At 45.1% G+C, this 14,918-nt stretch overlaps 1 protein-coding gene across 13 annotated transcripts in view; it reads right to left on the bottom strand.

Moving 5' to 3' along the window:
* Window positions 1-14,918, bottom strand: part of ADAMTSL3 (ADAMTS like 3) — a 340,842-nt gene that overhangs the window by 98,968 nt on the left and 226,956 nt on the right. For all 13 annotated transcript variants that reach the window (XR_012647201.1, XM_075007111.1, XM_075007108.1 and 10 more), the window contains exons 11-14: window positions 13,403-13,541; window positions 11,381-11,431; window positions 7,625-7,829; window positions 6,190-6,337 (exon numbers count right to left, since the gene is read on the bottom strand). Coding sequence is in view for 12 of the 13 variants with exons in the window: in XM_075007111.1 (XP_074863212.1) it covers window positions 6,190-6,337; window positions 7,625-7,829; window positions 11,381-11,431; window positions 13,403-13,541 (543 nt within the window). In the remaining variant the exon portion in view is untranslated. The remainder of the gene's footprint in view (window positions 1-6,189; window positions 6,338-7,624; window positions 7,830-11,380; window positions 11,432-13,402; window positions 13,542-14,918) is intronic.

Below are 14,918 nucleotides of genomic sequence, written 5' to 3'. Positions count from 1 at the left end.
CACCACACTGCACAGCCACACTTGTCAGCTGGTTCCGCTGAGGTGGCGGAGAGCCAGTCACAATGTAATCCCCCAGGCACTTCCAGTGACCAGCTAGAGGGGTCCCAGGAGCATCCCCGGGGCACAAAACACAAGCCCCCGTCCTGGATAGGGCCCAAGATACAGGACCTCCTGCCAACACACCCTCCTGTACCCCTTGGCCAAGAAGAGGAACACCCCGGCATACGCCTGTCTAACCACCAACCTGGTGACACGGAGCCACCCCACCTGTATCATGGAGCAGGTGTGGGTGAAGGTGAAGGACCGGCTTCAGAAGTACACCCGGGCCTGTGACACATTGTGCAGGACCAGCCATCTCTCCCTATTACTCGGAGCTCCACCAGCTCCTGTGGGACGATGACATCTCCCACCTGACTGCCACTGTGGACATGGTTCAGGAACTCACCACCCGGCCAGAAGCTGAGGAGAGGTGGAGCACACTGGAACTCAATTCCTGCCAGAGCTGGATACAAGGTGCAGGGCCAGTGGCAGCACCCTGGTGATCACCCTTGACTTGGGCCTCTCCAGCCAGGCCACCTCACGGGCATTGCCGGATATGTTCGAGGAACCCTCCAGCACCCCACGTCATACAGCATGGAGGATGGGTGCAGATGGGGTGTGCTGTAAGTCTCACCAGGCCAGCTCAGGCAGGATCTTGAGCTGCAAGCCCAGCACGTGGAACCATATTCAAGGCAGCGTTGCCCATGCACTTCCAGAAGGCAGCCCCCAGGCACAGACTCCAGCCTGCTGCCAGCCTCACAGGAGGCTGGACGTGCTCCAGGCCCTTGGAGATGGGGGCTTGCCAGCCTCTGCCACCCACAGAAGCAGGCTAGCCACACGGGCAATAGCCTGACCCCAGACACACCATGGAGTGTTGCTCCCAATATGCAGGCATACCCGCAGGCGAGAGTCAGCACCAACTCCTGTGGACAGCACCGCGAGCTGCATGTGTGTGTGTGTGTGTGGGGGGGGCCTTTTGTGGTTGGACACCTTCCTTGGTCACTAACCTGTCAAGTTGGTGAGGGGACCACAATGGTCAGCCTTGTCCCAGGGGCACTGTGAGGTTCCCAGGCAGCAGGGCCCACTGCGAAGGACATACTTGCCTATGTTCCTGGGACATCCCCAGCCTGTGGCCCAGGAGGTGTTGATTGCTGCCCTCAGTGTGAGGCACGGCCTTAAAGGCTGCATTGCATCAATGACTCACCATCTCTCCTCCCTGTCTTCCTTACAGGTGGACCCACTCTGAGTAAGGGCTGAGCCAGCCCCACCTCACCTCCAGGGCCAGCCAGCACGGAGGCAGGACTGGAATGAACTGGCACCCTGCCTGACTGGCAAGAGGGCAGGACCATGGCTGGAGGGGCCTTCACTGCGTGGAACAGACTTCCAGAGGGCTCACACAGACTTCATGGAGTGGTGGCTGCAGGACCGGGAGTGGCAAGCACTGGCAGGGGACCAACAGCTGTCCTGCTTTGACACTGCCACGGGTGTCTGGCAGGACTGGCTGCTGCCCCTGCCACCATCGCTTCCCCTGCCTTCCTGCCCCACAGGCCATCACACAGGCCATCGTGGACTTGTTTCAGTGGGCGATGGCCAGGGCTGCCCTCCCTGCTCCCCAGGCCACCCCCCTGCTGCTGACACAGACCTCAACACAGCCCCACCGCTTCCATATCTCCCCATGCTCCTGCCCCATTGGGGACCCTGAACATAGGGTGGGAGAGGTTCCCAAGGCTCATGCTGCTCTGGGTCCTGGTCCCCCAACCACTCCCAAGCCCTCCCACTGTATATAGTTACCCTTTATTGCACTTAATCTGTAAACAGTTTTTTTTATGATGAGGTTTATTTGATACACATCTATCTTTGTTTGAGTAAAGTGTTATTTGTTCACCACCCCTGTGTCGCTCTTTATTGGGAAGAGGTTGGAAAGTGGGGAGGGGGCAAAGAGAGGGGTTGTGGTGGGGATTGGGTAGGGCTGCAGGCCCTGGGTCCCCCCACTGGGGATGCCCTGGGGAGGATCCTTGGGAGAAGGTCTCCCTTGGGGCCTCTTTCATCTGCAAGCCATCCTTGTGGGCTTGATGGATGGGACCTGCGCCTGGCTGCTTGAAGGCCCCCCCACGTCAGAAGGAAGGTCTCCCCCTTCCCAGCACAGCTCACCACCACCACTTGGGGAATGCTGTGCTCCCCACATTCAGGCAGGTGAGGAGACACCTAAAGCATGCCTTGAGGTGGCCAAAGGCACACACGGCCTGCATCCATGCCCAGCTGAGCTAGGCATTAAAGAATTCCTGCCTGATGTATGGTGTCATAAGCCAGGGCATGAGGGTGTAGGCAGCATCCCCCACAATGCAGAGCTGCATGGTCACGTCCCCAACCACCCAGCGGGGGATGTAGCTGCCCACCTCCATCCTCTGGAACAGGGCAGAGTTGGAACACTGAGGCACCATGTGCCCGGCCTGATCACCCATGTACAGATCAAGGAGCTGTCCATGGTGGTCCACCAGGGCCTGCAGCACTATGGAGTAGTATCCTTTTCTGTTGATACAGTTGGCCGCGCTGTGATCCTGGCCATGGATGGGGATGTGGGTCCCACCAATTGCCCTGAAGCAGTGAGGGAACCCCAGTGCAGTGAATCTGGCCCTGACCATCTCCACATCTGCGAGGTGGACAATCCTCTGCAGCAAGATGGTATTGATGGCCGTCACAACCTGCAGCAGGAGGAGAACACACACATCAGGGACTGAGGGAGGGAGTGCCCTGCCCCCACCCAAGCCCTCCACCCAAACCTCCATGGGATTCCCCCCGTAAGAAGCTGACCCCTGGGAGTAGGTCTGTGCGAGGGTGGGATGGTATTGTCCTGCAGGGATGGGGTTTCCCCACCAATCCCACCCCTCACATCCCTGACCCCACTTCCCAAGTGTCCCCCTTGGGCAGGAAACCCCACTCCCCCCATGCAGGGCCTGAAGCTTGAGAGTGCCTTGCCTGCAAGAGGACGGCCCCGATGGTGACTTTCTCCAAGCTGAACTGGTTCCTGATGGAGTGGTAGCTGTCGGGGGTGGCAAGCTTCCACAGACTGATGGCAACCTACTTCTCCACAGGGATGCAGGCCACAGCCAGGTGTCCTTTCTTTGGAGGGCAGGGGCAAACCAGGCGCAGAGCTCCAGAAAGGTGTCCTTCCACGTTTGGAAGTTCTGGAGCCTCTGCTGGTCATCCCACTGCCCCATGATAAGCCAGTCCCACCAGTCAGCACTGGTGCAGTGCCTCCCATCCCACCTGGTCACTTGGGGGGTGGAGAACAGGTGGGTTCATGTGGCAGCAGGGGTGTGCTCCTCGATGGTGATGTCTGGCTCGTCCTCCCTGGGGAGGAGGATGGCTGTGAGGAGGTTCTGCAGAAGCTGAAGCACCTCTGTGTGGGGCCATGCAAACCCGAGGGCTGCTCTGGCACCATGTCTAACTGGAAAGCCCTGTGTCTCTCTCAGCAAACATGTGAGCCCTGCACTAGCTATGCCGTCCCTCGAGGAGGTAGGCAAGGCTCAGAATGGACAGGGAATGGGCGTGGATAGGATGCCCTTCAAAGGCGCACCTCACCAGGGCTCCCAGAAGGGCTTGCCAACCATGCAACCCTATCTGACGGTGTTCTGGGGGCTGTTCTGTAGTGAGAGCAGGCAGTCTGGCTGCTCTCTGTCATCAGAGTGGGTTGACAGAGCGATCCACTTTCATATGTGGCCACAATCTGTCAACACAAGTTTTGTCAGAAGATATCTTGATTGTCTGTGTCAGTGTATCTCAACCAGGTCCCCAGCAGAGGTTTAGGGGGAGGGGAGGATGTCTCAAGAAGGGCCACCATAAAGGGGAGGAGGAAGCAGCGCAATTACCCATGGCCACAGAAAGCTAGTTTACATGTTTCAAACTTATGCTCCAAGGGAGGCTGGAGCCTCACACCTCATGGGGCTGGAGGTAGGTGGTTACTTTTTTTTTTTTAAGTTCATAGGGGGCAGCCAGCACAAAATGTTTGAAAACCACTGGCCTAAGCTAAGCTATGTTTATTTAAACTCTTTTTGGACCATGCAAATACACACTGCATTCATGCCAAGTTCTTCTCCTTGCAGGTCCCCTAAAGTTCCATACTTTTTCAGTTACAATTTTGCTGCAAGGCTTCGAGAATTCTATTGTATTCATCCCTTGATGGTTTTGCCTAAGTAACTCCTTCAAAACTCAAAACATCCTGGTCCACTGACTTACCTGTGGGTTTTAATAATGCTTCACTATATTTACTTTTCATTTTATTATGCAAAACTGCCTCTTGAGTTATACACAGCCCCCAAAAGATTTTCACATAAATATGAAAAGAACGAAAATACTTCCAACCCTAACGTTCAAGGTCCAGGACTAGGATGTGGACACAGATGCTAACCTATGTATCTAGGCACCTACCTGTTGTACTTAAGATAGAAGAATAGAATAGGAAACATCACTTTTATGTCCTCTCATACCTCTTGCTATTCATTTCTTCTTGTTTCCCTATGGCATCTCACCTACCTTTCATCATTCCTCAATTAATTTTTAAAGGGTATTTGTTGCTAACCCATGTCATTAAGCATTAAATACTACTTAAAGAATAGTGGGAAGAAAGAGGAGAGGGAAATCAGCATTGACATTATTTAAGGGTTTTCTCTGTTGCATGCAGAATTCTGTAGCACTAGCTTTAGACACAGACTTTTTATGTGTCATACAAAATGTGTGAGCTTGTCATACAGCTTCCTGAAGTCACAGATCCTGTGACTTCTGCAGCAGCCACTGAAGCTGACCCTGGGGGCCATCTGAGCCGCTCACGTAGACCCTGGGTCAGTCATACCGGCTGCTGCCGGGGCAGTCTCAGACCACCATACTCTCCCTCAACCTGCAGTGTTTGGGCATGGCAGGCGGCTGAGGCACAGAAGAAGGTGAGGGCTCAGGGGGTGATTGCCTCGGGGGGCAGCTCTCTGGAAGTGACAATATCCCCCTCCCTCAGTTTCCAGATTGAGGTAGCTCTGCGCATTGCCCCTGACTGCAGGCACTGCTCCAGCCTCTCCCATTAGCCATGGTTCCAAGCCTACGGGAGCTGCAAAGCCAGCGCTCAGGGCAGAGGCAGTGTGTGGAACTCTGTGGCCCTGGCTCTGCCTGGAGGCTGAGGAAGAGGGATGCTGCCATTTCTAAGAAGATGTATAGCTAGGGAGGGAGCCTGCCAGCCTCACTAACCATCCTTCCTCCAATTCCCGTGGAGGTATCAGGCCATGTGTGCTGTCCAATGCCAGCACCCCCAGCACACACCCCCACCCCGGGCCACCCCACTAGCACCTATGGCACCCCTTGAAATGCACGCCCCCCCCAGCACTTACGGAGCTCCCTCAGGCCATTCCCACTCCCAAGATTCAGTCAGGGTATATAGTACATGTTGTGAATTTTTATTTACTGCCTGTGACCTGCCCATGCCATTTACTAAAACCACCTGTAACTAAAATGTAACTTTAACTATGAGCTCTATGAACAGATTGCTTTTGTCATTTAATATGATATTAACCCTAATGTACTGCTCCCACTCTTCCCCTATTTAACTTATCTATTTTAATTTAGAGAACTTGTTATTTCCATTACAAGATATGTTACAGTAAACTCTTTCATATCCGGCAACCCATGGACTGGGAGGTTGCCTGATATTCATATATTCTGGATAATAGAGAGGTGTACATATCAATGCATAACACTAAACAAGATGAGATATCAAGAAAAACAAAAATGTGTGCAGAATACTTTATTTACCAACAAGAGTAGTATTATACACTGTAAATTTATACTGCATTTGCTGTATTTATTTATATTTACTTTCCCCATACTGTACCTAAGGAAAACGTAACCAAAATTTTCTTATGGTTAAAATTCCAGTTATTTGAGAGCGCCACATGATAGAATGTTAGATATGACAGAGTTTACTGTAACAACAAAAATATCACTCAGATAACTTTCCTATCACCAATGGCAACAGTAGTTCTTTTTGCCAACACTAGAACAAGTCTGGACAAATTTCAGCTATCAGCACCTCAGGGGGAGGTGACCAGGGATCCTTTACTTCTGCTAACAAAATGCAGAACAGTAACACCAAGATAAAGTTCCAGTTACCTCTTGGCTTGCAGCATGGTACTGGCACAATGCACTCTTCCTTTATGTGTAGCTTAAGTTGTGGATTACAGCCCCCAACATGCTGACCACGATGGTCAATACACAATACCACTCGGTAACGTAAGCCTCGGCCACAGGTCACTGTGCACTAAGGGAGACAAAATAATCTTATTCCATAGAGTCTTTTAAAATAGTTTTAACATTGCCATTCATAAATATTAATTTGGAAGCTGTAAGTCCTTACCCAAAGCCCACTGAAGTAAAGTGGAGTCTCTCCCTTGACTTCAGTGAGTGTGGCATGAAGCCTTAGGTGAAAACTTTTAAGTGAAAATGGTAATAGCTTTTCCATCAGATTTCAAATAAACATTAAATCTAGCCATGCTTTGGAAAGTGACTAAAGTACAGTAATGATGTTTAGTGATGGACAAACCTTTAGAGGCTTGGGAGGGAGGGTATTTTCCTGGTTTCTGCAAAGTTTATCTGAACAGCTACAGTCTATAATGGAACTGAGACTCTGCTGTGAATAAGCTTTCATTCAGTTTAAACCTATAACCACTGAACATGTTGTGAAAGAAAAATAAAAACATTAGAATGTTTCTCTAACTTCATTGCAATGATCTTATTTGGATGAACTCAGGAAACACAGGCATGCTACCTGTTCATTTCAGATAACCAGAGCCACGATAAGATAGCTTTATAGTCCTCTTACTATAGTGAAACAGAAGTATGCATGGAAAATTATCCATACAGATACCTCTCAATCCCAAAAGAGCCACACTTTTAGCAAATTATCTGCTGTGAAGGATTACATCTATCAAAAAGTGGGAGAAAAAAAGTCCTGATTTTTATACTTTGATTTTTTGCTATAATTCTTCCTCCATGAAAAGTTGCAAGCACAGCTCTACAGGTACAAAAACTGTACATGCATTTTACTCCAAAAAGATATCTTGCATCATGAACTGTAGGCTAAATCAGGTTGACAAATATGTACAGGTTGAACCTCTCTCGTTGAGAACCCACAGGACCTGACCAGTTTTGGATGAGAGAATTTGAGGCCTACAGGAGGTCAATATGGTCCATCACATTACCAACACTTCTACCTGGGCTCTTAGAAGACTTGGGCTCTTAGACAATTAGGGGTAACTTACAGCTAAATAACAGCACAGAACACAGAGAGCCACGATTGGTGGCTGTAAACAACCTTTATAGGACCATGGGAAATTTTACCACCTCCAAGATAAGTGGTTGTCTGGGTAACTAAAATCATGTCAGATTATGGATGTTGCCAGATGAGAGCATTCCATATTAGAGAAGTTTAACCTGTACTGCTAAGTGCTACAAAATATGCCTGCAATTATTTTTGCCCATAATTATATGATTGCACAAAATTAGAGGCTGCCTTTCAAATATAGGTACAAATATTTTTTCCATTTACCTGAGACCATTCCATAGCTACCCACTTAGGACAATCAAACAGATTACAGGTTTGCATGACCTTGGGCTTGGGGGCATACATGCATTTCCATTCTTCTACTTGTAGTATCTCTCCATGTATGGTCTCCTCTACACAAACAAAGCTCCTCCTCTGAATTCCACCTCCGCAGGAAACAGAACATGCAGTCCAAGGATTGTGTTCCCAGCTAGGAGGGAAAAAAACCAACCCAACCCTAAATATGTTAAAAATAATACCTTCTATAAAGATAGCAAAATACTGAACCCAGTCTTCCTTCCATTGAGGTGAACGGAAATCTTGCCACCAACTTCAAAAAGGAAGTAAAAGCAGGTCTGTTTTCTGACATTTATACAAAAATTTATAGAGCATCTGAAACCTATTGTGCCTCTGTTTCAGTCTTCCAGTGCAATACTGTATGTGCCAACTAAGTGCTTGAGGCTGTATAAAAATAAAAGACAGGCCCTGCTCTGAAAAGCTTGCAGGGCTAGAGATAGACACATGGAAGACTGAACTCACTGTGACATCTGAAGTGGGGATAACAGTAAAGTTAAAATTTCTCACTGTCTTTATCTCATACACAAAACACAATATGCATATTTAGAAATTAACTCTTTCACTGAAGACAGTAAACAAATATTGACATATTCAAGGACGTCCCTGATATGTAATATGTAACTGAGAATGATTGGCTTAAGGCCTTTATCTTTCACTCTTCCTTTGGTTCTCTCACAGCCCTACTCAATCCCTCATTGCCTTCCTCCTGCCTGCTCCCCCTCCCATGCACAAAGAAACCTGGGGAAACAGTTAGGCCCTACACCTGGTCTCAAAGCCCATCACATCTTGGCTTTGGAAAATCAAGGCAGGAAGTGAGTAAGAAGATTTTCCTATGGTCAATCTAAAACCTTCATATGTTACAACTGCAGTGGCTCAGAAAAGAACGGTGAGAAAAATGACATCATAGGCTCAGCAAGTACAGCAATATCCGAACTAAATCAATTCATCAAGAGGAACATAGGTTTTATAGAGGAAGTCATAATATCAGAGTAGATGGAGCAGAAGCCTATAAATCAAAGGCAGACATCAGTAAGTACTACCTACGCCCTACCATACAGAAGGTAACTCAAGAAGACTTCTTTTTTTAAATAATTCATTAAACTGTCTACAAGAAGCATATCAATCATGCTCAAGCACTATAACACAGAGTCAATTTTAAACATACAAAACCTCCTTTGAACTTTAAATATAGGCTATATCCCCAAAAGCAGGCAGCTGAATGACTACTCATTTCACATTACCTGACAAAAAAGCATTTAAAAAGTCCCAGCTATACTTTTCATTAATTTACTTAAACAAATGGCCAGTGTGAAAATCAACTCATTTTCTCTGCAAATATCAGGAGCTCAAGTGCAATTAGCTGTTCAATGAGTTAGCAGCTCATAGATTCATATCCACAAAGCTGACTGTACTAGATGTAATACTACTCTTAGAAGTGTTTATAGCATGAAGTTTTATAGTTGTTTTTCTTTATCTCATCAGTTTCAAACACACTCCAGTTCCCATATTCCCACGAGCATTTTCAAGATGGAGTGAGGTCCAGGGCTACTGGGGGGAGGAGGGGAAGTGCTGTGGGCAAGCAGTCAAGGAGATACTTTCCAGAACCCGCAACTGTCAAGGGATCCTCAACAGTCCAACAAGTCTGAGATATATGGAGGCATTCCAAAAACCTTAACAGAAAATTTTTATCCTGGGAAATTTTTCTGTTTATTTCAAAGATCTCCATCTGTAGAAATATTTCAGTAGGACGTTTACAGCTGCAGCCGCAAGAGAACTCTTTCAAGAGCCTGCCGTGTGCATCACAACTTTCCCACAACTTCCTCATTTGAATGAGAAAATGGTGGTGAATACCACCGGACTGAAAAACAGCCCTGCACGTGGCCTTTGTGTTACTTGGGAGGTGATTGCTGCTCAAGCAGAGGGAGCCAGTAAAACTTTGTGGAAGAGCATCTACGGCACTTTGTTTTATGCCTGTTAGGTGTGAACAGCCATGCTCAGCACATGCTCAGCTCAAGTAAAAAAGAGAATTAACATGGAACATCTGCACTGACTTTACAGCCAATAAGCACAGGGTGCACATATGCTACAATTGCTGCATTATTTAGCTCGTGACTCGGCCAGATTCACCAGCTGGTGCAAAAATGTGCAAAATGGCCAGGTGTTTCCACCACTGCATTTCTTGTTCTGTTATGGAAGGGCAGCTTTACTCTCTCACTGTGGCTCTTTAAGAGTGTGCCCAGGGAAGGCTACAGCAGCAATATGATGAATCTGCCTGCCTTGTTCTGACCCCTTTCTTAGTGAATACCACTAACTTTTGGGTATGGGCTGGCTGCTTGTTCCTCTCTGAGTGGTTGCCTTAAGCCAATAAAATCAACACAACCTCCTGGTTAGCTGTCACACATGGGGACCAGGCCAGTGTCTGCTGGCCCAGACTTGAGTTCCTAATGCTTGAAATGAGAGCAGTTGTCCATGACTTCATCCTCCTTCAGCATGGGCAGTGTGGTGCAGGCTCTATAGGCTCAGTACAGCAGAGAAAGGAAACTAAACCTTAATTCCAACGCCTTTCCTTACTGAGGCACTGGGAACACAAAGGACTGACGTAAAGAAACTATGTTGCGATCAACACAGAGACATCTGCAGAGTCTGGCAGCAGAAAGAAAAGAGGAAAGGGGAAAAGATAGGAGAAGGATAATTGCAAAACTCCAGTACTAAGCCACAGGAGAAAACGTCTCCACCTATCTGACAAAGCCAAAAAAACATCAGAGAGCAGCATATCGTCAGCTGTGTAAATTGTCAAATCAATGGAGCTAGGACGATTTATACCAGCTGATGGAACCCTAGGAGTTCGACTCAGCCAAGACACTCTGCAAGTTCATTCTTCTGCCACCATATCTCTATTTATTCAGAAACATGTATTTTTAATTTTAGTTTTCAATTAAACATCTGGCCAGATCCTAAGATGGTGCAAGTCTGCTCACCTCCAGTAAGTACATGGATTTAAACCAGCTGCAAATCTGAACCAGTATTTCAAAATTAAAACCCCATCTTCTTTATAAAAGAATCCAGAACTTTTCAGATGAGCTCTAAATTAATTTTCAGAGCACCTCAACTGAAAAATATTATCAAACCAATTCAGTAATAAAGCAGCACAGAAAATTCCATATCTGCAAAGTACTAAAGCAGTGTGTGTATGAGCAAACAGCATGTACGAATAAACTCCCAAAAGAACAGAAAAGCAAAAATATTTTATAAGGCAAAGAATCCTTTCCCAGAGTAGCACATTATATGAATAGTTACGTTGAATGCATACATTTTTATTAATCAAACCAAAATATAGCTTCAGAAAAATGAATGGATAAACATTTGCATTTTGGAGCAAATTTTGCCACGCTATGACTTCTGCACTAAGTGGGTATGCCCTTAGCATGTTTTTTATTGCAGTAACAGAGGGATCAATCCGGCAAGCATTTACAAATGTGAAACACTTCGGAATAGCCCCCTTCAAGTCACTCTCTTATTTGCTCTCTAATGCATAACTTGGAAGATCAACTACTACAGCAGTAGACAAAGACAATAGATAATGCTCTCAGTTTATAAAATGATTTGTCTTTGCATTTAAATATTAAATTTCCTGTGGAAATCTCAGCCTAATGCTGACCTACATGTTCCAGTCCCCATACATACCGAGGAAGAGGCTGGAAATGATCATAGGGCATGATTTCTTTAAATCCATCACTGTCAATAAAATAAACACAACATTATTATTTCTCATATCCTAGAAGTTATTTGCCCTACATGTTATGTACAATCATATTTAAAAGTGCACAGATCCCACCATAAGATCAGAAAATGAGAGACTAATGACAAGATCTTCCCACGGAACAAGATGACCTGTAATGCACCCATCATTTCTGAAGATGCTGGAAGCAGTTTATCATCTCCTTAATTAACGCCACAAAAACGGAAAAAGCTCAAAAGGACATGCATGATAATTTAACAGTTCTAGTAATCCTCTTAAGTGTGACTCCTCCCCCAGGTTGTCCCATCTCCCTTGGATGCACAGTCATTTCTTGACAAAGAAATGGACACCGTGGACAAATCCATAATGAAGGCATCCGTGGACAGTGCATGTCGCTGAAAAAATACACGATAAGGGTTCAATCTATGGTGGTTCCTAGCACTCCCTGGAAGATGCTCAGCACTCATCAGCTGCTGACTTGAATTACAGAAGTTGCTCAGCACCTAGCAGGAGTCGGCTCTGGGGTTAAGGAAAGCACATTCCCTAAGTCTACAAGAAGTGAAATATGACATTATTCCACCCCACCCCCCATTCCCTGGTCTGTCTCTGTACGGAAAATTTCTATAGCAAGAGCTCACAATTTCAACTTTTTTACCCCTTTTACTCTCATCTCAGTAATGTTATATTCTACAGCTTTCTCAGGTAAACTACTAAGGTCTTGCCATTCTGCTTGTCAAGTGGCATTTTAGAGGAGAACTTTTTGAAGTCTGTACATTTACGCTTAGTGAAGTTCGCCATCAATGATTATGTTTAGCATGAATGAAAGGAAATGGACAGTTTAGTTATAGGAAATGAACTCCATTGAGAGTGTTTCCTCCTCTTTTTATGTATAATGCTCATCCACACAGATGGCATATTAATGTGAGGTTCTGAAACTTGACACTATGAAGTTATTTTAAGATATTGCAGCACAGCCAGGAAACCTCACCAGGCAATCCAAAAGTAAGTTAGTTTTAAATACCACTGTGCAATTCAGTACACTCTATGTATACTGTAATCCTTATAATTTGGCAATAATATTGAGAATTATTTGCAGCAGAAATACCTTTACTTTGAATTTGTTTTTTCTCCTGACTATCTTGGAATGTTAAAGAAAATGTCAACAAACTTTAAATATTTTGTCACCAATTGTGGAGTGAAAATGAATTAAATTTTATGGTACACAGATGGACAAACCTGGATAAACCATGTGTGAGAACCATACGCTGAATGAGGAACAGAGCTGCCTTTAATGAGAAATCCCAAATGACATAAGACACCAGTGATAAGTCCAAAAGCAGATGTATAATCCTTCATATTCATGTCTTCCGACAAAATGTATGCACTATTGCCACAGGGTAGGCCTGCACCATAAATCGGGAGGCACAAGTTCAGACTGTATAGATATAGCCAAGCTAGCTTTGATTAAGGTGGCTTGCTAAAATAATGATATTGTTGAAGTGGTCCAGACGAGCCACGTGAGTACAATTTCACCTAGGACCCTCAGTGCATATTTGGGGTGGCTAACCCATTCTCTTGTCTTTGCCGCAGCCACCATACTGCTATGTTTGGTGAGCTAGATCAACGCAAGGAAGCTTGAGTATTTCTACATGTGCTGTTCTAATGGCAGGGCAGACATACCCATAGTGCTCTCCAAGAAATCTGCAGCAGAGGTAGGCCACGAACAAAAACAAATGGACTTTTGATATCCTCTGTAAATCAAAAATTGTCATTCTATTGTATAAGAGGAAGAAAGTGTTATAAGTCTGCTTGTATTGGTGCCAATGGCAAAACTTTCTTTAATCTCTTGAACAATTGCGATAAAGCAGTCCTGAAGGTGGAAGTGTGTCAAAAGTCAAATAAACATGGGTTACTTATTCTCTAGTAACTAAAAATACCACCTCACCTCTGCGGTATGTCATACAAACCTAGAAGGACAGGGATCCATGTTGCATTCCTTTAGTTTAGGCTTTGGTTTTTTATTTTCTGGGTAGTAGTGACAGTAGTGATCAGGAACAACACGCTTCAAACGAATATCCACACATTCAGCGGAGTTAAGCTGATAACCTAACATGGGAGCAAAAGATGAACGCGCTCATGCTTGTGATGAAAGGTGAATGGCTTTCTTTTCTCACATACTGAACTACACACCCAATTAAATACTGTGATCTTTGTGTTTTTCTTTTAAATAAGGAAACACTGTACTCGTACAGAAGGGTTTACTAAATGCACTGCTAAGAGGTATGCTAGGTGGGAGGAAAAATACTTAAAACAGAAATCCAGAAGAATTGATGAGGTCCAAAGACATTGTTAAGTTAAACTGAAGGAAACTGAGAAATATATTTTAGAACATTCCTATTTAAAGAGCCAAGAAAAGAAAATCTGAAGTAACAACTTGGTGCAAATAACTGGGTAAAAGAACTGGTTAACAGAAAAGATCTAAGTTTAATATACCACTAAGTCACTTTCTTGGCTCAGAAAAAAGGGACTTATTCACGGGACTTGTCTTTGAGTGAAATAGGGAAGACAAGAAGGATGTTCTGGTATGTGCTAAAAAAAGAAAAAGGAAGAAACCATAAAAACAAATATCCAAATGGAGTCAATAAACTAATGGCATAACTGTGTCTACTGAAAACACTAAAGTATCATATATCAATAGCTTCCCTTATGTGGCTCTTGGCCGATCCAAAGTGTCAGCATGCATGACAGTGATAACCATAAAGAAAAACTAAGCAGTTCCTGCACCTTGGGCATGCCTGTGCCAGTTCTTGTGAGCATCCAGCCGACCCAGAAGAATTACAATTTGCAAACAAAATTCATTCAGGTTTTTAAAACTTTCCTGTTGATCTGTATTTGATTGTATTTTACAAGTCATTCCCAAACCACATCTCTCCTCTCAGCTCCCTCAAGCCCCTCTCTCCCGCACACAAAGACTACAGAACTGAATATGGAGTGATCCAACTGAGCAATGATTTATTTGTGATGCAGCTGTTTCTAATTTTTTGTTGTGTGGGACTTTTTTTTTTTTATCTGAAATGTCTTAGTCATTTTAATGCTGGTGAAAGAGCTCAGACAGCATCTGGAGACCAAATCTCCTATAAGAAGCTAGACAGCAGCCGTGCAAATTTCCTCAGTAACATCCCGTTCTCAACACTGTTCTTAACTGGGGTCAGTGTGTAGCTCAGTCTCCAGGCTCATTTATTTATTGGCCCTTCTCTCAGAACAACCAACAGGAACACCAAGCTTTACTGGTAAAGAGGCTGATGTCCTAAAAAGGATATCCATCCACAAGGAACTGCACTAAAGCCATTAGCCAATTTCAGGGAGAATAAGCAGCTACCAGCTGGTAATAATTTTCAAGATAACACTGTCTTAGATTGAATTTGAGCCATAAACCTAGAAGATAAGGTGTTCATTGAGCTATCCAGTGTTTGCTATGCTTGC

Source organism: Carettochelys insculpta, chromosome 12 (assembly GCF_033958435.1).
Source record: "Carettochelys insculpta isolate YL-2023 chromosome 12, ASM3395843v1, whole genome shotgun sequence".
Lineage (NCBI taxonomy): Eukaryota > Metazoa > Chordata > Testudines > Carettochelyidae > Carettochelys > Carettochelys insculpta.
Note: the sequence above shows the minus strand (reverse complement) of the source record. Positions and strands in the feature narration are given on the sequence as shown.